The 22,605-nt window shown below is 35.0% G+C and overlaps 2 protein-coding genes, 1 long non-coding RNA gene and 1 pseudogene across 3 annotated transcripts; 1 reads left to right on the top strand and 3 right to left on the bottom strand.

Annotated features, from left to right (window-relative positions):
* Positions 1-439: 439 nt before the first annotated feature.
* LOC147943934 (uncharacterized) lies at positions 440-2,435 on the bottom strand (annotated as a pseudogene).
* Positions 2,436-3,339: 904 nt separating this feature from the next.
* On the bottom strand, positions 3,340-4,296 carry LOC147943933 (uncharacterized). Its single transcript, XM_087512797.1, has one exon. It carries the CDS (start codon positions 4,098-4,100, stop codon positions 3,390-3,392), a length of 711 nt encoding a protein of 236 aa, XP_087368923.1. The 5' UTR covers positions 4,101-4,296; the 3' UTR covers positions 3,340-3,389.
* Positions 4,297-6,342: 2,046 nt separating this feature from the next.
* Positions 6,343-7,647, bottom strand: LOC147943932 (uncharacterized). Its single transcript, XR_015557073.1, has 3 exons — positions 6,954-7,647; positions 6,769-6,846; positions 6,343-6,667 (listed from the first exon to the last, which is right to left on the bottom strand). It is a non-coding gene; the product is annotated as an uncharacterized LOC147943932 (long non-coding RNA).
* Positions 7,648-14,586: 6,939 nt separating this feature from the next.
* LOC147943931 (uncharacterized) lies at positions 14,587-15,144 on the top strand. Its single transcript, XM_087512413.1, has one exon. It carries the CDS (start codon positions 14,587-14,589, stop codon positions 15,142-15,144), a length of 558 nt encoding a protein of 185 aa, XP_087368539.1.
* The last annotated feature ends 7,461 nt before the right edge of the window (positions 15,145-22,605 follow it).

Genomic DNA, 22,605 nt, shown 5'->3' with positions numbered 1-22,605 from the left:
CTAACTTATGATCACTCAGTGATCAAGAAAATCCAAGCTTAACTTGCGGAAGTTGGCATTAGCAAGCTGGCTATAACGCTCTCTCTTGTGAATCAAGGGGTAGAATGATGGATCAATGTGATTGACTCGCACAATTAATGGGTTAGTCGACTCACTCAATCAATGAAAGAAAGAAGGATGTTGAACTAATCAACAAACTTAATCTGCAGCTTCAAATACGCCTAAAAACCTACTCTATAAAGACTAATGAATAAATGGAAAAGACTCAAACTTTGACAAAGAAAAAAGTGTTCTTACTACTTTAAAGATGATCAAGGGTGTCTTTACAAAGATGGACGAACTGAGTTTATAAAGGGCTCAGACAACGGTCACTAAGCTAAGAAAATCAAGAGAATCGACATATTTAAAGATATAGCCGTTAGAACATTAAACACAAAAATCAGCCAAAAATGAATGTCATGTTGCTTGTATTTTGAGAGCTTGAGAAGGTAGAGTGGGTGTGACTTCTTGGAACATTCTGGGACATGTGTAGGGTCTTTAAAAAGCACCAGCTTTGATAGGGAAAGAGCCGTTTCTGAACGATCTCCTTAGGCTCCAAATAAGGTAAATAAGGTAAGGTCAGTTCCGGATATGGAAAGTGAAGGTGTGTGGGAATTTGCTTGATCCCATGTTTCTTAGTGAATCTTAGAGTGTTGTAGGAACCTTCTATAAGTATCACAAAGTCTCCTGGGCGCCAATAATACGTTTGGAGTCTCCAAAATCCACAAGGTTCCAAATAAGGCAAGTCGAGGGTCCTTCGGTTTAGAAAATTAATATCTCCTAAACCAAAATTAGTATTGACTTGATTCAAATTCGGCGAGCTCTTCAGATGGGTGAAGTTTCCAAAACAAGTTTGTTTGAAACTTGGTTCCTCATGTTTCGTTCCGGGTGATTCAATGAATGGTCATTTGTCTCCATCGCGTCTATTAGAGGTTTGCTGACTTGTAAATTGAATAACTCCTTCATGTGAACTCCTTTTGGGCTGGTTATCCTTTGAGGCGTTTTTCAGCTGAGAAGAGAATATTTTCCGAGTGGTTTCATGCCTTGCGTCTTCGTTTTTGAGCTGATATGGTTAAAAAAATGAACATATGTCCTAGTCGGGTCTGATTGGTATAATGCATCCGGTTTGAATGAGCTATGGTTCGGCTGTTGGTTTTATGACCGCATCATACCCTCCCTCTTCAAGAAGTTTTGTCCTCAAAACTTGATTCTCTACACATAGATAACTCAAGTTAGTACATTGAAATGTAAGAGAATGTAGAATTTTACCTCGGATTTGATCCAGTGATTCATCGTCGGGTGGCTTCTCTTTGATCTGGAGAAAATCATTGACACTCTCATCTCTATTGGCAGCTGGTCTGATAGATAAAAGCGTGTACTCCTCACGGTGTTGCTTTTGGTCCGTGAACTCATTTCTTCTCGATGAAGCACCTTTGTGATCTTTTTTTGTACCTGTAATAACTTCAACACTTTTGACAAGAAACAAGCGTGTTATGGCAGTCATTTAATCATTATAAGAAGGTAAATCAGTTTAGACTATTTAATTTTCATGAAGTGTAACAATTTCTTGCTTAACTTTAAGTTCTAATGACTCTCGTCTAGCATTGTACTTAGGTAATTGCTTCACATATTCAAAGTTTTAATCCAATTTAAGAGGAGCTTAGTATCACTAAGACTTACAATAACATTTCCCATGATAGGTTTGTCATTGACTTGTGGCTCACGGTTCAAAATTGGTGTGACTGGTTCAGTTTTTGCTTCATTTCTCATTGTGGGGCATAACTTTGCTGTGTGTCCTTTCTTTCTGCACCTATAACAAGTTAGTCTTTTGAAATCTTTAGGATCAAGAAACTTACCTTGATTTTCAATCAAATTGTACTTTGTTTCTCGTTTTAGAGTAGGTGTTTTGTCCTCTTGGATTGCTTATTTGGTTTCCGCCGATCAAGGAGAATTAAATGGTGATCTGGTGGCTCCTCTTGTAGCAGAATGCTGGGGGCAGCATCATCTTCTCTGGTGGTTGGTGAGGAAGACATAAGCAAAAAACAATCCTTCAAGCTCGGCTATCACCGGTAAGAAAGTACAAGGAAAAGAACCGCTTCAAAAGTTGAGTGGTAGTGAACGTAAGAATGAAATCCCCATAGTTGCTAAAAATCAAAGGAGAAGGTCCCTTCCAAGAAATACACTTACACCGATTTTTACAAGATGTTGACCGCGGTTAATTAGTTCATGTTAACCAAATACACATACCACATCCTTCTCACGCAACTAGAAAATCATGCGGATGTTCATCAAATCTTCAAGAACATTGGTTTAGGAAAAAAAATCAAATGGAGTTTCCCACTTACAAGGTTCCCACTTGTCAATTTCTTGCGTCTTCGGAAGTACATGTGAACCATGTCAGCCAAGAGGAAGCGACTAGCAATAAATTTGGATTCATAAGGTTTAATGTTGGACGAAAATCACACTAAGTTCACTTTCATGAGCTTGATGGCATTTTTGGTTTTCTAGGAGAAACGATACTTAGCCTTCCTCTTGCCAAGCGAAACCATAAAGTTGTGAACAAGGGAAGCGTCAATCCGTGATCCAAAATATTACTATATAAATATCATTATAATGTTTATTTAATTCATAATTCTGTAATTTAATGATTTTTTATATAAAAAATAATTTGATATTCCATTTCTGAAAATATACTAGAAAGAGGAATTCATTAGAATTTAACCTAGCAATATAGCTTAAATTAAGGTGAATATAAAAGAGATTTAAAATTAAATTAATATTTGGCATTTTTCATTGCATTTCATATGATTTTACAGGAAATATATTTAATATTTGAAAAATAAATTTTGGAATTTAATTATTAAATATTTTAGGTAAATTTTAAATATTATAGTAAATTTTTATTTTTATCATTGACAATATTTTTTAAATAAGTGGTATATTTTGATATTGTATGATTTGAATAAATAAAGTGTATTTCTGACATTTAGGAAATTTGTTTGTTATATATGTATTTTTAGGGAAATTTTTTAAAATGCATCTTTTTCAATACCCCTTTTTAGAGATACCAATAGAAAAAACTTTATTAAAAAATGTTCTCAGAAAATTCTCATAGTATTATGAGTATTACATAAACTAAAATAAATTAACATAACTAATAAAATAGTCCGCGCATATGCGCAAGATATTACCTAGTTTATAATAAAAACAAACAAGTAATAAACCTAGGATGCGCAGGATATTACCTAGTCTTTTTTTTTTTTAACATCTTACTTTATTTTATTAAAATTGGAACTGAGATACATAGTTATCTTCAAAACATACGCATACAACCAAGAATTGATTATAGTTTAAGAAGAAGAATTACAATCGAACAAGAGAATTAAACGCCGCTTTCTTTCATAAGCCTTACACGCTAATAGATTTGATAATCTATTATCTTCTTTATTCGCCTTCTTCCTTAATCCGACATGATCATCTTGTTTGGCTATCATTCTTTTGACGAAACTCCAATATACTTTGAAATGATCAATGGTTGCGATCCATCCGTTACATCGCATCCCAACAAAACATCTCCAGACATAGGAGATGACATCTTTCTTGGTTATAACTAATGCCCATGCTTGATGAGATGATGAGTACCATCTTTTGAATCTTGTTCCATGTAGACATCTCCAAAGACACACATTGAAATTGCCGAGGACTAATAGTAAAATCAAAATCAACATGATCTCTTTCCACCATATCCTTAGCCACTGTCTCAAACCGGTCCTATGAACCGATGTCTGCAATAAACATCTCTTAAACTCGCCTGCGTTGTCAATCCAATCCCCAATGATTCCAGGATCAAAAATCCAAATTACATCTCCATACCATTTGATGGAGGGGAATGACAAATGCCGAACACGCCGCTTCGTTCTTGAGCCAATGATCAATGAATGGTTACAAGAAGAAGAAGAGACGCAATCGGAGATAAAACGCCGACAATAACACAACTGTGTACACCGGAAAAGCGCTCTACAAGAGAGATAAATGGCTACGACGAGACAACATAATCGCATAACTATGGAAGAGAGAATACCAGATCTACCAAGCCAGAGTGTTTTTTGCGGTTACGATACCATCGACGAGAAGGCTTCTGGTCCATCTTCAAGGTTTCTGGAAGTGGCTTTGCAACATGACTCACTGAAGTCGAAACCAAATTTATATGGTTGTGGGTGGAATGATTCAATAATAAATTAGGATAATATATATGAGGTGGGCACCATGGATTGAATTTTCGGTGAAACCCATCTCTGTGCTTCGTCAATTTCAAGAGTCTCTTCATGAATTTAGAGTGAAGAAAATTTATAAGAAGAACTCTGAATCTGAATAAAATTTAATGTTGAGAATGAGAAATTGCAAAAAACAAAAAGAAAACGAAAGTATGGCCGACGCCGGAGGCGACGCCGGCGAAGAGAAAATTGATATTACCTAGTCTATACTAGTATTTTTGCAGCAGTTTTTGCTCAAAAATACCTTTTGAAAAGTTTATACATTTAATGCATTGACTTTAATATTAGTTACCAAAATTTCAAAATTAATTATAGATATGATTTAAAAAAATAAGGAAATCTTTCTACCTCATTCAAACATAAATATATGATTTCTTTCATTTTTTTATTTGAATTATCTTAAATTATTCTATAATACATTTAGTTGATAAAAATTATGATTTTTTCCTGCATATGATGTAATATAAATTTTTTAAAACAGATATATGTTACTCAATAGATGAATAAAAAATTACGGGTACAATATCCCATATCATCTAAAATTTTTTGGCAATGGTTCAGAGTCATACTATAAAGGAGACCAAAATGATTCTGAATACAAATGAGTAGAAATCTTGATTTATCAGGCATTCAAACTTTAAAAACTTTTATTTGATTTATTCCGGTTCTTTATTTTAAAGATTTTTAAAAGGTTAAATATAAAAAAAATATTTAAAATTTTTAAAAAGTTAAATATGATAATTATTATACCGTAGATACACAATAAATATTAAAAATTAAGATGATATAGTGTAAGTTAAAATATCTCGGGACGGGGTTATATAGCGGGACGGATTTTATCGATATTTATATAAATTAAAAATATCACTAATTCGGTGTTACAGGGATAAAACATCATTTCATTATTTTGTTAACACTATTGGTATCAGAAAATAGACATATCTAATTAAATTAAATAAATAATTATTATGTAAAAAATAAATTATATTACGGTATTATATGGTTTATTTAACAATTATTATATAATTATAACATATTTAACCATAATTTAAATATTTTAGTTATAAATAATTTTGCCTGCGGTGTACCGCGGGTCCTAATCTAGTTTATAATAAAAACAAACAAGTAATAAACCTAGGCCTTTAAGGCCATTATCCTCTTTAAATGCATTCGTTTTATAAAACCATTAGTTTCTGCACATCAATGACGTTATATATGACACATCCCCTATATATTAAAAGAGAAGCACTCTCATAAAAATGTTGAAGTGTCGCACTCGTAGAGCTTCTGTACATTTTTTTAATAAATGCACTTACTTCTCATTGTTATTTACATAAATATGCCACTGAAATATTATAAACCAATGTTTTTTCTATTTGTTTTTAAAAATAAAAGATTTAATCAACTATTAAATCCGAAAATGTATTTAATTATCATTTTATAGCCTATTTACTTATTAAAAGTAAATTACATTTCAGAAACAAGAAAAAAACTTATTCATTTATTTATCACTTTTATCATTTTTCTCATTGCATTTTTAAACTTAAGATTAGTTTAAATTAAATCAATTAGTTTAAAAATATTGTTTTATCTATTTAATGGTATAGTGATATAGATAATAATGTGAAACATAAAATATGTGAATTTGATTTTTAGAAACACAAAAAGACATCAAAACTTTCTATACCACCTTGAAATTCTTTTCCAAGTTCAAATATTTCACGGATGAAACGTATTTTACAGAATATAAACACAAATTTGAATAAACGAAAAAAAAACTTTACTTACATATTTTGTTTTATACAAACAAATCTTAAATCTCAAATAATAATTTTCTTCATAATATTTTATTTAAATCCATTTATTCCGTATATAGTGCGGGTTGTACCTAGTTCAAATTATACTTGAAAATTTCTTAATCAGAATTTGAGATACGGTGTAGCAAAGTCAGGCATATGTTGTTGTCGTCATGACATCATGAGTTTGATTGTAATAGGACAATAATTTCGTTTTAGAAAGAAAAAAAATGTGAAGAGAAGGACGCGCAATATAATTTTTTTAACACAACACAGACAAAACGGAAACAATAAACATAGACAAACCGAAAACTGTAGCAGGTAACACAAGAGTGTAGCATTTTTGTCAGATAGACTGACAATTATTGAAAACGAAGGAAAACAAACACTTATTGAAAACATGGAAAACAACACTGTAAACATGGATGTGGTATCTTCAATCCGTGGATGTACTTGTTTAGGCGGTTTCAAGTGCAGGCTTCACAAAGCCCTTAGTGAAGAGGATAGAACATGTGTTGATACATTTTTCAACGTCTCCACCCACAGTTTCACTAGCATCTAGTCACCAAAACAAGATTACAATAAATTTATTAAAATAATCTCTATTTTTCCAACTACTATAATAATAATAATAATTTTTGGGGTCGGAGTCAATTTACCAGAGTTCTTGAGAGTAGTCATGGCACTGCACACAGAGGAAGCACACCCCAACTTGCAGTATTCATTGACAGCATCACCTTAAGTTACAAGTCAAAATCCATGCAACTTGCATCAAGATTGGAATTCATCTATGCAACGAATAAATAACAAAACACTAGAAAAAAAAAAAGAAAAATCAATTTACCTGAGTTCTCGAGACGGTTCTAAATAGATCCTGAAGGGCATCGACCATTATCAGAAACTTTTGTGCATCCAGTGGAAAATAAACAAACGAACTGGGGGATTTTTGGGGTATAATCACAGACAATATAGGCATTTCTCGCATTCTGGGACGGGCAGCAGATCTTTGCTTCAACTTGAATTTGCACCATGAGCAGACTCATCATGAGCACACTTAAAGCTACAAATTTGCCTTCCATCTTACAATTGACGACTTATTTGGTTACAAAATGAATAGTATGTAGAGAAAAGACTAGCAAGTATAAGCTTGTATTGATGAAATGATAATGAAACAAGACTTGTTTAAATACTAGTTCTTCTACAGTTTGCCACCACAAACTTCGTCTGCTCAATAGTCTATAACAAACTGGCTTGACCATGCAATCACAAGATATTTTGTTGATAGAAGAGGAGAAGAAGACAAAAGATGAGATAGAGATCCAGTTAGTTATTTTTGGTACAAACATGTTTTAAGTTTCTTCGTTTTAACCAACTCTCTTGTGGCTGTGGAGGTTGTGTGTTTTAATTTGAAAATTTTGTTGGGACCAAAATGAACGTTATCTTCTCTGATTATAACTGAGATGCCCTTGAGTTTAATTATATTATGCTGAACTCTTTAAGAAGTAGTGATCCCTATAATCTATAATCTATCTATCTATACTATTAATTGGGGAGCATACTTAGGAATATAAAAAACAAAAAAACATGACATATAATCATGTTGCCAAACAGGTTCAGTTACTTATATAATTAAAAATAAAAAATAAATAATATATGGTAAACAAAAACGATTAGTCAAAAATCTAATATTTATGGAAACAATAATTATGAAATTAATTATAAAATCAAAATTACCCTATATTTTGGAAATGGTTTAAAGTTTAAAGTTTGCTTTCATAATAATCAAAAAATTTTAAATCAAAAATTATATATATATATATATATATATATATATTAATTGGGAGCACACTTAGGGATACAAAAAAATAAAAAAGCATGACATATATTCATGTTGCCAAACAGGCTCAATTACTTATATAATTAAAAATAAAAGAATAAACAATATATGGTAAACAACAACTGTTAGTCAAAAATCTAATATTTATGAAAATAATAATTATGAAATTAATTATAAATTAAAAATTACCCTATATTTTGGAAATGGTATAAAGTTTAAAGTTTGCTTCCAAAAAAATCAAAGAATTTAAATAGAAAATTATATATATATATATATATATATATATGTAAACATATTTGATTTGATTTTAAATTGTGTGATATTTACAGAAATAACAAATCAATTTAATACAATTAAATAGAAACAAATAATCATATATCTATAATATTAATTAGGGAGCACACTTAGGGATACAGAAAAAAACAAAAAAGCATGACATATATCCACCAGTTAAACAAACAATCAGAAAGTTTCATTTAAAATAATTAATTACAAAGTTATATTTTGAATCTGTAATTTTTTATGAATGCAACCTTTACAACTTTGAATTTTTTTTATTACTTCTACATGATGAAATTGAATTGCATATACTGTTTTGACTCATTTTGTTTTTACTTTTCTTTTATTTTTACCAAACTAATAATAATATTAGTTTTTATATATTTTAACTTCATTTTTTATTTTATCAATACTTATTATAATGAACTTCTATAATTATGGCTCCTAAAGACTTTGGGTTGAATTAAATTACACAAATTTATGTTTTCTGTCAAAATTTATATATTATAGGTCTTCTCACTATTTTTAATAAATTGTCTAATATAAACAATTTAAACAAATTAAAAATAAAAAATAAAAACCCTGCACAAAAGTGCGGGTTGGTCCATAGGTTTACTTCACAGAAATTAACCCCAAATAATTTTAGTTTTACTAATACATAATTGTAAAAAAAAAAAAGATCAGATACGAGACGGGAACATGTAATCTAAAAAAAACATTATATAAACTATTTTTCATAGAAAAAAGAACAAGAAATAAATATATCAAGATGAGATTATAAAATTACGATAGTTAATTTATACTTTATGTGAATCCAAAATTTATGGTGAAGCGGTTATTATTTCAAACGTTTAGAAATTTGATGAAGGTAAACCAATATATGTTTATGTTATAAATGTTATACCAAGTAATTATATTTACAAATAAAATGTTATGTGGATGTGAATCTTTTACCTACTTCCTTATTTGTTGGACTAAAATATACAATCTCAAATTGATAAAATATTATTAAAACTACGGTTATAAGATAAAAAGGGACATACCGTATATGGGATGAGACGGGTTCCAGAAACACATAAACAAATCTGTATACTATCTTTCTCTTACTATTTTTAATGTACTTAAATCTAATCATCTTCTTTCCAAGCCAAACTGAAAATAAATTGGTACAAAGTTAGATTATGAATGTTAATAACATTTTTAACATTCATAATTACAAATGTAACTCCGCATAATCCAAACTTAATTACAAACTTAGTTCTTTTAAAATTACCTCCGCACGTATGTGCGGGTCCAATCTCTAGTATACTATTAAAAGGGAAACATTTTTAATAAGTAGACATAGATTAAGAGATTATTACATGAAATGATACTGAAAACAGAATAATGATATATAAATTGTGTATCCAAACAGATTGATATTAATCTATAACCAAACAGATTGATAGCCGAACCAAATCTGATAAAATTAACCAAATCCGGTAAAATTAAGTGAGAACACCTAACATTTAAATATCACATAAAAATCGGCTCAAATTTAAACCTACCATAAACAATCTAACTAAATCAATCCCCCATAATTAGTTTAGAATTTCTAAAAGAAGTTCAACTAAATCTAAACAAATCTCGGAAATTACCAACACAATATTGAACAGTTAACATAATTTACCAAGATTATGTGATCTCCAATTTCGAATTATATATCCACGATTACAAAATATTTTATTTACTAAATTTTAGTAACTTACCAAATCTTCCAAGATAATATGATCAAATCTTAAATACTATGATATATTCTTTAGAACATCCTACACCTACTATAAAAGCAACGTATGTGATGAACGTCTTACACACCTCGCATACTTCAAACTACAAACCTATCATTTCAAAAAAAAAAAAAATGGCTGACATTTATTAAGACCTACTATAAAATCTAAGTGGAGGTTATTGGTTTGAGATTTGAATAGAGTTTTAAATAGTTTAAATGTTATGTAGAGTATATTGTTATTAGATCAAGATTTTGTTAAACTTTGTTTAGTGTTATTAGTTTGTGATTTGTAAAAAGTCATTTAAAATCTTAACAACTTTGGGTTATTGGATTCAGACTTTTATGTTCAGACTTTTATAAAGTCATTAAAAGTTTTGTGTTATTCAATTAAAACAAAAAAATTTAGGATTGTTAATGAGTTCAATTATTATGTTATTGGTTCATGATTTTAGACACTTTATTTACAAAATAAAGTCATGGAAAATATCACAAAAATACAGGGATTATTTGGAGGACTTTACAAGATTTTAGAAAACTAATCAACAAAACTCTCTAGCAATCTTTAACAATCTTTCACTTATTCACTTTTAGTGATTTTGTTGAACACTTCAAAAATCTTCATAAATTAGAATCCAATACCACCCCTTAAATTAATCAACCCACAAAATTAGCGTATAATTTAAACAACTAATTAAAACTAATTAGCGCTTAGTTTATAAGGAAGTTCATATAATATTAACAGCTTAATCTAGGAAAATGAAACAACCGACCCTTTTTTTTAAATAATAATAAATAATATAAATATATAAATAAACTACAACTAGTGGTCCCATACCCACTAGCCACCTAACCACATTCACAATCAACAGCGGAACAACACACCAATAAATATCCAATAAACCAATAATAATCCAACAATAATCCAATATCATAACATAAGCAATAACCAAATACCCAACAACAAGAAACAAGGAACCAGCAACCTAGAAATATTTCTAACGACTCAATTCTAGCAACCTAACAATGTCAGACAACATCCAATCGAGTCCCTAGAACATCCTCCTTTTCATTGCCTTTGATTCCACGATCACACTTTGCCTTTACCTGCACACCACAAGCAACAATTGAGATGCGTAAGAGACGCCTCGCATTAACGTACACGTACACATGTTTAGTATTTAAAATATTATATGCATATTTCATGATCAAATTGTCTATGGCATGACTTCGCTACACCGTATCTCAAACTTTGATATTAAGAAAATTTCAAGTACATAATTTGAATCTTTCATATATTATGTCATCGATGTGCATAAACTTATGGTTTTAACTTTTAAATTTTGCTACTTCTTGTGTCACTTCCTCCTCAACGGTTTAGCCATTATGATTTTCTAACTATAGGTCGAATATAACAATTTTTGAAAAGGTGGGTATATTGTTTTTCTCAACAAGATTTTATGATAACAAATTTATAGAACGAAATTAATAGCTAACGGGTAATTCGACAATCCAAAATGGAGTTATGAGACATCCACAAGATTTAAAGGCCTTTAAGATTCACTAGATTCGGACCCGCATATACGTGCGGGTTGATTTCAAAAACTAAGTTTACTAACATATTTGTAAACATTTTTTTAGAAATGTTATTAATATTCAAGATCCAAACTCTACATTTGGTTTAGACAAAAAGAATGATCAGATTTGTTTTTGTTATCAATAAAGACAATACATTAAAAAAAAAAGTAGTAACGAAAACAGTATGTTTATTTTGAGACAGAAAATGCGTCTCGTTCCGTATATGTTAAGATTTTTCTATCGCATAACTAAAGTTTTAATAATAATTTAACTACTTGAGATCTTATATTCTATCTCATTACTAAGGTTTTAATAATAATTTAAATATTTGAGATCTTATATTGTAGTCCAACAAATAAGAAAACATGTAAGAGATTCAGAACTGCATATATGTACGACATTTTATTGGTAGATATATTTATTTGATATGATATTTAGAACATAAACTTATATTGGGTTGTTTTCATAATATTGTTATAACCATCAATTTTGGATCGACATGATAGCGAACCCGAATCAATTGTGATATGGATTAGTGATCAGCTAGAAATTTATGGACCGGTTGACCTTAATATAGTTTTCAAGTAGATTAACCCGTCTGCTATGCCTGCCCTGCAATATATTAAATTATATTGACCCACAAAAAACTTGTCCCATGTAATCCACATAAATAAATGTTATGTCTGAATCTATCATGCTTGAATCCAGAATAGTTTAGATAATATATTTTTTCTGAATTACATGTTTCTTTCCATATAGATATTAAATTAGATGATCGTTTAAAAATATCACATAATATACTACCAAAATTAAATAAATTTTCATATATACATTACCAATATTAATAGTCTGATTAGCTATGAACACTTTTAAAACGACTTTCATAAATATTGGCTACTTATCAAGTTGTTGATTTAATTTTAATTATTTTGTAATTTGTAAACAAAGATCCACAAGTTTTTATGACCAGGATCCAACGGGTCAACAAAATTAGCTGGTCTTTACTACCAAAAAAAACAAAATTACCTTTTTGATTTTTTCTCTTCTAATCAAAAATAATCTACCCCTAAAATGTAAAACAAAAAATGTGAAGTTACAATTTATGTAATATATTAAAAAGCAATTTATCTTTTATACCACACATATATATCTTACACTATTTGTAGATAGATGCATAACTCTAGTAGTACATAATTACATGTTGTTTTCATCTATATAACTCTAAATACAGTAAAATCAATCACAAGTAAAGTATACTACACGTCAAGAAGTGCCTTGATTTTTCTCCTCCCTGTTTTACCTTAGAAAATACAGACATTACAATCGTAAATCATTTTAAAATGTCTTTTAATCATGCAATTTCAAAACTTTGATTAGACTATGGGCCAGTTCGTTTAATCATGCAAGTTCACGTTTTCTTAATCTGTCTCTGGTTTAGTTTTAGCGACACTAATTACCGAATTCATTGCTTTTAAGTCGCTCACTTGTAATTTGAGGGTTGAAAGGAACAGACCTTATAATATATTATTGAAAACTTGAGGGTTGCCACTACAGTGACATTATATTCTATTATAACATATATAAGTTATAATAAAAATTAAAATCTGTAGAGTTGTGCAGAAGGTGCGGTGTAGCTTGTGTATTCTGAATTTTTTTTTTATTGAAAACATTGTAACAGTTTTTCCTATGATTTTGGTTTTACATGTCACTCTGTATAAACCACAAAAAAAATATGAGAAAACATAGGCTTAAGAAAATAATTCAATATTAAATTAATATGTAACTGATGATTCCATATTTATTCAAAACTGGCATATTCGTTGTCCTGTTAACCACTCAAGTCAAACTCTCATTAATACATGTATATATACATGGGAATGAAATTATCATAACCTTCCATCCTAATGTTCACGTGTACTTAATCTTATATACTTGCTTTTTGAAGTACAAAAAGCAAAATAATAACCTTAGTTTACATGTAATTTTGAGACTATAATACATGAATTTAATATATTATTGGTTTAGTGAATTAACTTAATAGTTGCTTTCCCTGGTTTCTTTTTGCTTCATACTGAAGATGTTACTGGGTTAATCTCCGAGTGAAAAAATCTGAAACAAATCAATAACTTGAGGTGAGAAATGTGACAACCCGTCCCGTTGACCCCACTAGCCCACCGCTAGCTTGCCCCCATAGGCCCGAAGCTGGCCCTGCAGGGCATCGATCCTAACCCCTCATTGGGCAAATGGAACTATTCATCCAAATCCACAGTAGGTTATTGGTGTGCCAGGCGTTCCTCGAACCCTGGTCCCCACCCTTTAACAACCTTCCCACAGGACAAGCTGTCACCAATTGACCTGCAGATCAATTGGGACGGGTTGTCACAAGAAAAAACACCAAAAGAACTATTTTGATTTTATATAACCAAAAAACACCAAAAGAGCACTAAAAAAGATACCAAATTTAGAGAGGTTAATTTAGAGAAGTCTTCTATAATGTTTGGCAAGAAGGTTCCTTCTGAAATAAGGGATCAGTTGAAGTCGGTTATTGGTATTTCTAAAGAGGGGGGTATGGACTCGTATTTGGGCATTCCTGAAAGCCTCCAAGGATCAAAAACGAAGGTTTTTGGTTATGTTAAAGATCGGTTGGATGACCGAGTCAATGGTTGGAATGCAAAGCTCTTATCGAAAGGTGGTAAGGAGATTATGATTAAATCAGTAGCGCTGGCACTTCCTAACCATGTGATGTCCTGCTATAAATTGCCGCAGGAGTTGACATCTAAATTAACGGGTGCTATTTCAACCTTTTGGTGGAAATCCAATGATAGGACTCGTGGTCTACATTGGGTGGCCTGAGATAAATTATCTAAGGATAAGTGTGAAGGAGGTCTAGGTTTCAGAGCCCTGGAACAATTTAATGATGCTATGCTAGCGAAACAGTATTGGCGGTTAATTCAACATCCGACGTCCTTAATGGCTCGGGTGTTGAAGGGCAGATATTTTAGAAATAAACACCCTCTTATGGCCAAAAAACCATATAACCCCTCCTTCGCTTGGAGGAGTATTTTTTCAACTAAGGAATTGGTGGAACATGGAGCGCGGTGGGCGGTAGGATCGGGTTGTTCTATTTCGGTTTGCCGTGACCCTTGGATACCGGATATTCGACCACGCCCAGCAAATGGTCAGGGAAGACACTGGTTACCGAGTTTGATGGTGAACCACTTAATTAATCCTGTTACGAAGGATTGGCATTTGCCTGCTCTGGAGGAGTTTCTAGATCCGGGGGATATACAGATTATTCGGAGTATGGCGGTCAGTAAAGTCCAGCGACCGGATCGTTTAGTATGGCACTTTACCAAGTCAGGGAAGTATACGGTTAAATCAGGATATCGGCTAGCCAGAGAATTATTGACGGATGTCGAATACGGGCCGACTTGTATGGCCCTTAGGGCCCAATCGTGGAAACTTGATGTTCCCTCGAAGGTCCAACATTTTTTCTGGCAGATTGCTTCGGGCACTCTCCCAGTGTTGGAACGGCTTGCGTATAGGGGTGTCCGGTGTGATACTCTCTGCAAATGATGTGAGTCTGCACCAGAGACGATTAACCATGCTCTTTTTGACTGTCCTCGTTCGCGCGATGTTTGGGGTTTGTCGCCGGTTTTGGTAGTTCCGGATGGTTTTCCATATGCTTCAATCTATGCAAATTTAGATTTTATTTTTTGGTGGGCAGATTCTCAATCGGGGGATCCAGATGTAGCTATCCACCTCCCCTGGATACTTTGGTCACTATGGAAAGATAGGAATAAAAAGTTTTTCAGGGGTTAGAGGCAGAGCCGATGGAGATTTTACTCCAGGCGAATAATGATAGACTATTGTGGGAAGAAGCCAAATCTTACTCAGATAGCTATTTACATACTACACCTCTGCTGGAGGACAGGGGGGTGTTTCCTCGTTGTCAGATTGATGGCTCATGGAAGGGTTCAGATCCTCTGCAGGGACTGGGGTGGTGGTGTTGTAGTGATGAAGTTTCGACGCTTCTTCTGGGAGCACGGAGCCAAAGGTGCGGCTCCACATCCTTACATGCAAAGCTACAATCCTTGATTTGGGCTATGGAGTCACTTTTGGCGGCGGGAGTGGATTGTCAGAGTTTCGAGACAGATTGTGCAGAACTGGTGGCGATGGTGGAGATGCCTGACGATTGGCCAGCTTTTTCGAATCTGTTGGAGGAGTTTTTTGTGCTCAGATCATGCTTCCCCTCCTTCTCCCTAACCAGGATCACTAGAGAGCTCAATGTACGGGCAGATTGTCTAGCCCGTTCTTCAAGATCTTTACTTTCAGAAATTTCCTTTGTAAACTCTTTCCCTCCGGTTTGGGCAACCAATCTTGGAGTTTTATTTTAATTTAATTAATGTTTGGTTGAAAAAAAAAATACCAAATATTTTAATAGAACTATAGCAATGAATCTGAGTGATCGGCATGTCAATAGAAGCAGTACTTATACAAAAACAAATAAGCTGTCATTTAGGGTTATAGAAAAATCTTTCATTTAATATATTTTTCTTAATAGTTATGGTTCCTATAATTACTCCGAATGGTTAGTAGGTTAGGAAAATAATAATTCTAAATTTTCAAAAATACATTTACAACTGTGATCGATAAAGAAAAAACATTTGTTATATTGGTAGATATTTTAAGAAACAATCAATTAGTTTGTTATTAAAATGGTATATTGTTGACTGTTTTGATTTTTAATTGTCGATTAGTTATGGCAAGTACAAATTATTAGGGATATATTTAATTCTGATTTCCTTAATATCTATGTTTAATTAATTTTTCCGAGATTTTGGTATTAATTTCCGAGATTTTCCTAGATTTTTTTTTTTGATCAAATGATTTTCTGTAACATCCGCGAACCGGAATATGCGTTTTTGGTTGGGGTGTCGATCGATACCCTTGTAGCATCGATCGACACCACTAATTCTGGGTTCGTCGGGTTTGTTTCAATCGTTGATTTGGACCGGTTTGGTTTAAGGAAACCATTGAACCGGGTCTTAAAAGGAAGAAAATGACCTAGGTCGTGTTTCAGAGGTTTTTGTGTCGCCGTTTGAGAGAAAACAAAAGGAGAAAAACAGTTTCAAAGGTTCTTGAGAGAGTTTGTGGGATTTCAAGGCGTTTTTGGTGAGATCTTGCTGTGGGAGTGAAGATCCAAGGCTAGGAACGTGTTAGAGGGCTGCTGGGAGTGTTGGATTCGTTTCCTTTGGTCTAAATCTTCCTTCAAAGAGGTGAGTGCATGACCATGGCTAATCTAAGCCTTTGATTCCCTTGTTCTTGCTTGTTGTTGCTTGCTTGTGTGTTTTTTTCTTGCTGGGAATTGGTTGATACAGTTTCCTACGGAGGTATAAGGCTTGGGTTTTGAGTATTGGACGTTTTGGAGGAGATTGGGAGCGAGATTCGACTCTCGACTTCGCGCGGATCACAGTTGCAGAGGGAATGTCGATCAACACCACTTGGTGTCAGTCGACACCAGCAAGTCAGGCATCGATCGACACTGTGGGGTAGTGTCGGTCGACACCATTGAGCTAGTGTCGGTCGCCACTAGGCTGGTGTCGGTCGACACCTCCCTTCCAGCGAGACGATGTTTGATTTCCTGGTTTGTGTGTTTGTTTGTTGCTTGTTTTGGAACTTTGGAATCATTGTTGCTTGTGTGTATAGCCCAGTAGATGGGAGGATCGCCTCACTAAGTATTTGTGATAATACTTACGCATCTCAATTGTTGTTTGTGGTGTACAGGTAAAGGCAAAGTGTGATCGTGGAATCAAAGGCAATAAAGAGGAGGATGTTCTAGGGACTCGACTGGATGTTGTCTGACATTGTTAGGTTGCTAGAATTGAGTCGTTAGAAACATTTCTAGGTTGCTGGTTCCTTGTTTCTTGTTGTTGGGTATTTGGTTATTGCTTATGTTATGATATTGGATTATTGTTGGATTATTATTGGTTTATTGGATATTTATTGGTGTGTTGTTCCGCTGTTGATTGTGAATGTGGTTAGGTGGCTAGTGGATATGGGACCACTAGTTGTAGTTTATTTATATATTTATATTATTTATTATTATTAAAAAAAAAAGGGTCGGTTGTTTCATTTTCCTAGATTAAGCTGCTAATATTATATGAACTTCCTTATAAACTAAGTGCTAATTAGTTTTAATTAGTTGTTTAAATTATACGCTAATTTTGTGGGTTGATTAATTTAAGGGGTGGTATTGGATTCTAATTTATGAAGATTTTTGAAGAGTTCAACAAAATCACTAAAAGTGAATAAGTGAAAGATTGTTACAGATTGCTAGAGAGTTTTGTTGATTAGTTTTTTAAAATCTTGTAAAGTCCTCCAAATAATCTCTGTATTTTTGTGATATTTTCCATGACTTTATTTTGTAAATAAAGTGTCTAAAATCATGAACCAATAAAATAATAATTGAACTCATTAACAATCCTAAATTTTTTTGTTTTAATTGAATAACACAAAACTTTTAATGACTTTATAAAAGTCTGAACATAAAAGTCTGAATCCAATAACCCAAAGTTGTTAAGATTTTAAATGACTTTTTACAAATCACAAACTAATAACACTAAACAAAGTTTAACAAAATCTTGATCTAATAACAATATACTCTACATAACATTTAAAATATTTAAAACTCTATTTAAATCTCAAACCAATAACCTCCACTTAGATTTTATAGTAGGTCTTAATAAATGTCAGCCATTTTTTTTTTTTTTGAAATGATAGGTTTGTAGTTTGAAGTATGCGAGGTGTGTAAGACGTTCATCACATACGTTGCTTTTATAGTAGGTGTAGGATGTTCTAAGAATATACCATAGTATTTAAGATTTGATCATATTATCTTGGAAGATTTGGTAAGTTACTAAAATTTAGTAAACAAATGAAACAACCCTTCTCGTTTTTTTTTTTTTTTTTAATACCTTAATTTACTAGTGGTCCCATACCCACTAACATCCTAACAACAATCAATAACCGCGGATAACCAAATAAAACAATTCCATTAATCCAATAAAATTCCAACATAAATAATCCAATAACCAATAACACCATAATCCAAACAAAGAAATAACCAAAAGCTACCATCCTACAATATTCCAATGACTTAATCTAGCAACCTAACAACAGCTAGACCACAATCAATCAAGCCTCTAGAACATCCTCCTCCTCATTGCCTTTGATTCCACGATCACACTTTGCCTTTACCTGCACACCACAAATAACAATTGAGATGCGTAAGTATTATCATAAATACTTAGTGAGGCCGTCCTCCCATCTACTAGGTTATACACACAAGCATATGAGACCCTCATGTTTAAGCAAAACAAACAACACACAACAATACATCAAACCAGGAAAACAAGTCTCGGCTGAGACCAGTGTCGACCGATGCCTCACGGTGTCGATCGATACTACAAACAATGGTGTCGACCGATGCTAAACAGTGTCGACCGATGCCCCTCTAAATGGTGTCGACCGATGCTTCCTAGTGTCGATCGATGCCTCTTCTGCAGACACGATCTGCGCGAATCCGAACATCGAACTCTCCTTCCCAATCATCTCGAATCCGTCTCAAACTCACCCAATGACCTCGGAAATCACTAGGAATCACAAAAGCAATGAACCCAAGCAACAAAACAACACAAACAGCAAAGAAAACACCCAAACAAGAGAGATCTCATGCTTAGATCAACCATGGTCAAGCACTCACCTCTTTCCAGGAAGATTCTGAACAGTAGGAACGAAATCCTCACTCCTAGCAAGCTTCTAACTCTTTCCCAGCTCCAAAACTCTCAAGAACAGCAAATAATCTCCCAAACTTTTCCCAAAAGCTTAAGAACACTCTCTCCTTTCTTTTTCTCTCAAAAGCGGCGAGTACAGACAAATAACACGACCTTGGGTCGTTTTTCCCCTTTTACACACGATTTAGAGATTTTAATTGAACCAAACCAAACCAATCAGCAATTAAAATGAACCCGACCAAACCGGAACACATGGTGTCGATCGATGCCCCCAAGGGTGTCGATCGACACCCACACCAAAATTACAAAAATTGGTTCGCGGATGTTACAATTCTCCCCCACCAATATGGATTCGTCCCCGAATCCCGCAATACCGTCCATCTGCCAAGGACCTCCGTGCCACCGTCAGCACGGCCCGCACGTCCCCAGACTGGACTAAACACCGTCAGCCAAGGTTTCCCGTGCCACTGTGGCAACAGCCCGCACACCTCCGACTAACCCTCGAGGTCTCCCTCTAGCCAATATACTCGCATCATAAACAGTATTTGCTCACAACTCAGTGCTTCCCCCGTCCGTGGTCGCAACCAACAAATCATGCCGGCTCGCTATCAGGCCAACCGCCTAAAGCTACGGCATGCAGGAAGTCACTCACACACACACTCCCCCCGCTCTCGGGTCGCAACCCTCGAGACATACCGGCTCACTGCCGAGCCTCGGCTCACAGCTACGGTATCCAGGGAGCCTCACATATCCCGCTCTTGGGTCGTCACCCTCAAGCGCGCTCTCGGATCGTCATCCAAAGCAACATACCACTCCCACTCTCTGGCCACAAAGTCCATCGAGCTATCGGTATCACGTGAGTTGGGCCCGCACGGCCTTGAGCAAAACAAATACTGATGCCAACGAGTATCTCCCGGCTAGATCTACCTCAACATTTCCACAAAACTTTCCCTTTTTAGAAACATTCTATTTATGGAAACCTTCCTTTTGTGGAAACTTTCTATTTATGGAAACTTTCAAAAAATAGAAACCCAAGCTATTTCTCTTTTCCCATGACAACAACAGTCAAACATAAAGAAAAATACTCATCTTATTAATCTCAAAAATGTCATAATCGTTACAATCTCAACGAAATTACATCAGAAAAAGCAAAAATACAACAACCAGAGCAATCAACCCGCATCCCGAGCACCACCTCATCTTGATACTTAGTCGCACAACCAACTACCCCTAAGCGACCAAATATCAAGAGAGATGGGCTGGAATACTCCGTACCCGCTCCAGCCACGAACTACAACTCGGACCTGGCTAGACAAGCTCAAGTTGCGGTCTGCTTCTCAAACCACTTCTTAAACCTTGCCTTCATCCTCGCCTCGGGCTCCCAAGTCTGCTCCTCTACTCCGTCACAGTCCCACAGGACCCTCATCAAAGGAATCTTCTTCTTCCGAAGTTCCTTGACTCTCCTCTCGAGCACCCTCAATGGCCTCGCCTCTAAAGTCATGTTAGGCTGAAGATCCTCAGGAATCTTAGCCAACAACTGATCACCTTCGTGAAGACACTTCCTCAGCATCGACACATGGAATACCTTGTGGAACGCACGCATAACCTCAGGCAACTCCAACCGGTATGCCACTGGTCCCATCCACTCAACCACTCTGAACGGACCCATGTACCTTGGACTCAACTTAGTCTCTGTCAATGACCTGTTCGGACCCCGCAACATGGCCATCTTGAGGTATACTCTATCACCAACCTGAAACTCAAGATCCTTTCTCCTCTTATCAACATAGCTCTTCTGCCGATCCTGAGCCTCCTTCATGTTCAGCCTCAAAACCCGAATCTTCTCCGAGGTCTCCTGAACAAAATCTGCACCAAATATGCTCCTCTCCCCCACCTGAGTCCAACATAATGGTGTACGACACGGCCTCCCATACAAGGCCTGGTAGCTGTTGTTATAAGCAAACTCCACCAAGCACAAGTGATCTGCCCAGTGACCACCCCAATCCAGCACACACATCCTCAATAAATCCTCCAAAATCTGGATCGTCCTCTCTGACTGACCGTTCGTCTGAGGATGATAGGCTGTACTCATATGCACCTTCGTGCCCATCTCCGCCTGAAATGCCTTCCAGAACACCGAGGTGAACTTGGAATCTCTATCAGACACAATACTAGCAGGCACACCGTGCAATCTGACTATCTCCCTCACGTACTTCTTGGCCAAAACCGCTGCTCCATCAGTTTTCTTGATGGCCAGAAAATGCGCAGACTTAGTCAAACGGTCCACAATGACCCAAATAGCATCAAACGTCCTCGACACAGGCAAACCTACCACGAAGTCCATCGTGATCAAATCCCACTTCCACTCTGGAATGGGTAAACTCTGTAATAAACCACCAGGAACCTGATGCTCCGCCTTCACCAGCTGGCAAGTATCACACTTCGCCACCCAGTCGGCTACGTCCTTCTTCATCCCGACCCAGTGATAATACCGCTTGAGGTCACGGTACATCTTGGTCGCTCCTGGATGAATAGAGAACTTGCTCGAATGAGCCTCTCTCAGTATCTCCTGCCTCAAATCCTCACCCTTGGGCACACAGATCCGACCATGCACAAGGATAGTACCATTAGCAGAAACCTGATACTCTACACCCGCAGCCTTAGAGGCATTCATCAGCCCCTCATCGCTCCCCTGAGCTAACCTCACTCTGCTCAACAAATCCGCTCTATCAGCTGCCTCCAAACCCAAAGGTTCCTGTGAGATAACACACAAACTCAATGCACTAATCTCACCTACCAACACCTCCATATCCCGCTCCTGAGCCGAAGCCACCCGCTTCCGACTCAAGGCATCTGCAACCAGATTAGCTTTACCAGGATGGTAAGCTATGTCCAAATCATAATCCGCTACTAACTCCATCCAACGCCTCTGCCTCAAATTCAGCTCAGGCTGAGTAAAAATGTACTTCAGACTCTTGTGATCTGTAAATACCTGTACCTTCCCACCATACAGATAGGATCTCCAAATCTTAAGAGCAAAGATCACTGCTGCCATCTCCAAATCATGAGTAGGATAATTAGCTTCATGCTTCCGCAACTGCCGCGAAGCATAGGCTATAACCTTCCCCTGCTGCATAAGTACACAACCCAACCCCACTCTAGAAGCGTCTGTATACACAACATAAGGCTCGTCCTGCTCAGGCAGTGCTAACACCGGCGTGGTAGTCAACATCTGCTTGAG

Source organism: Camelina sativa, chromosome 5 (genome assembly GCF_030686135.1).
Source record: "Camelina sativa cultivar CO46 ecotype springtype chromosome 5, ASM3068613v1".
NCBI lineage: Eukaryota > Viridiplantae > Streptophyta > Magnoliopsida > Brassicales > Brassicaceae > Camelina > Camelina sativa.
Note: the sequence above shows the minus strand (reverse complement) of the source record. Positions and strands in the feature narration are given on the sequence as shown.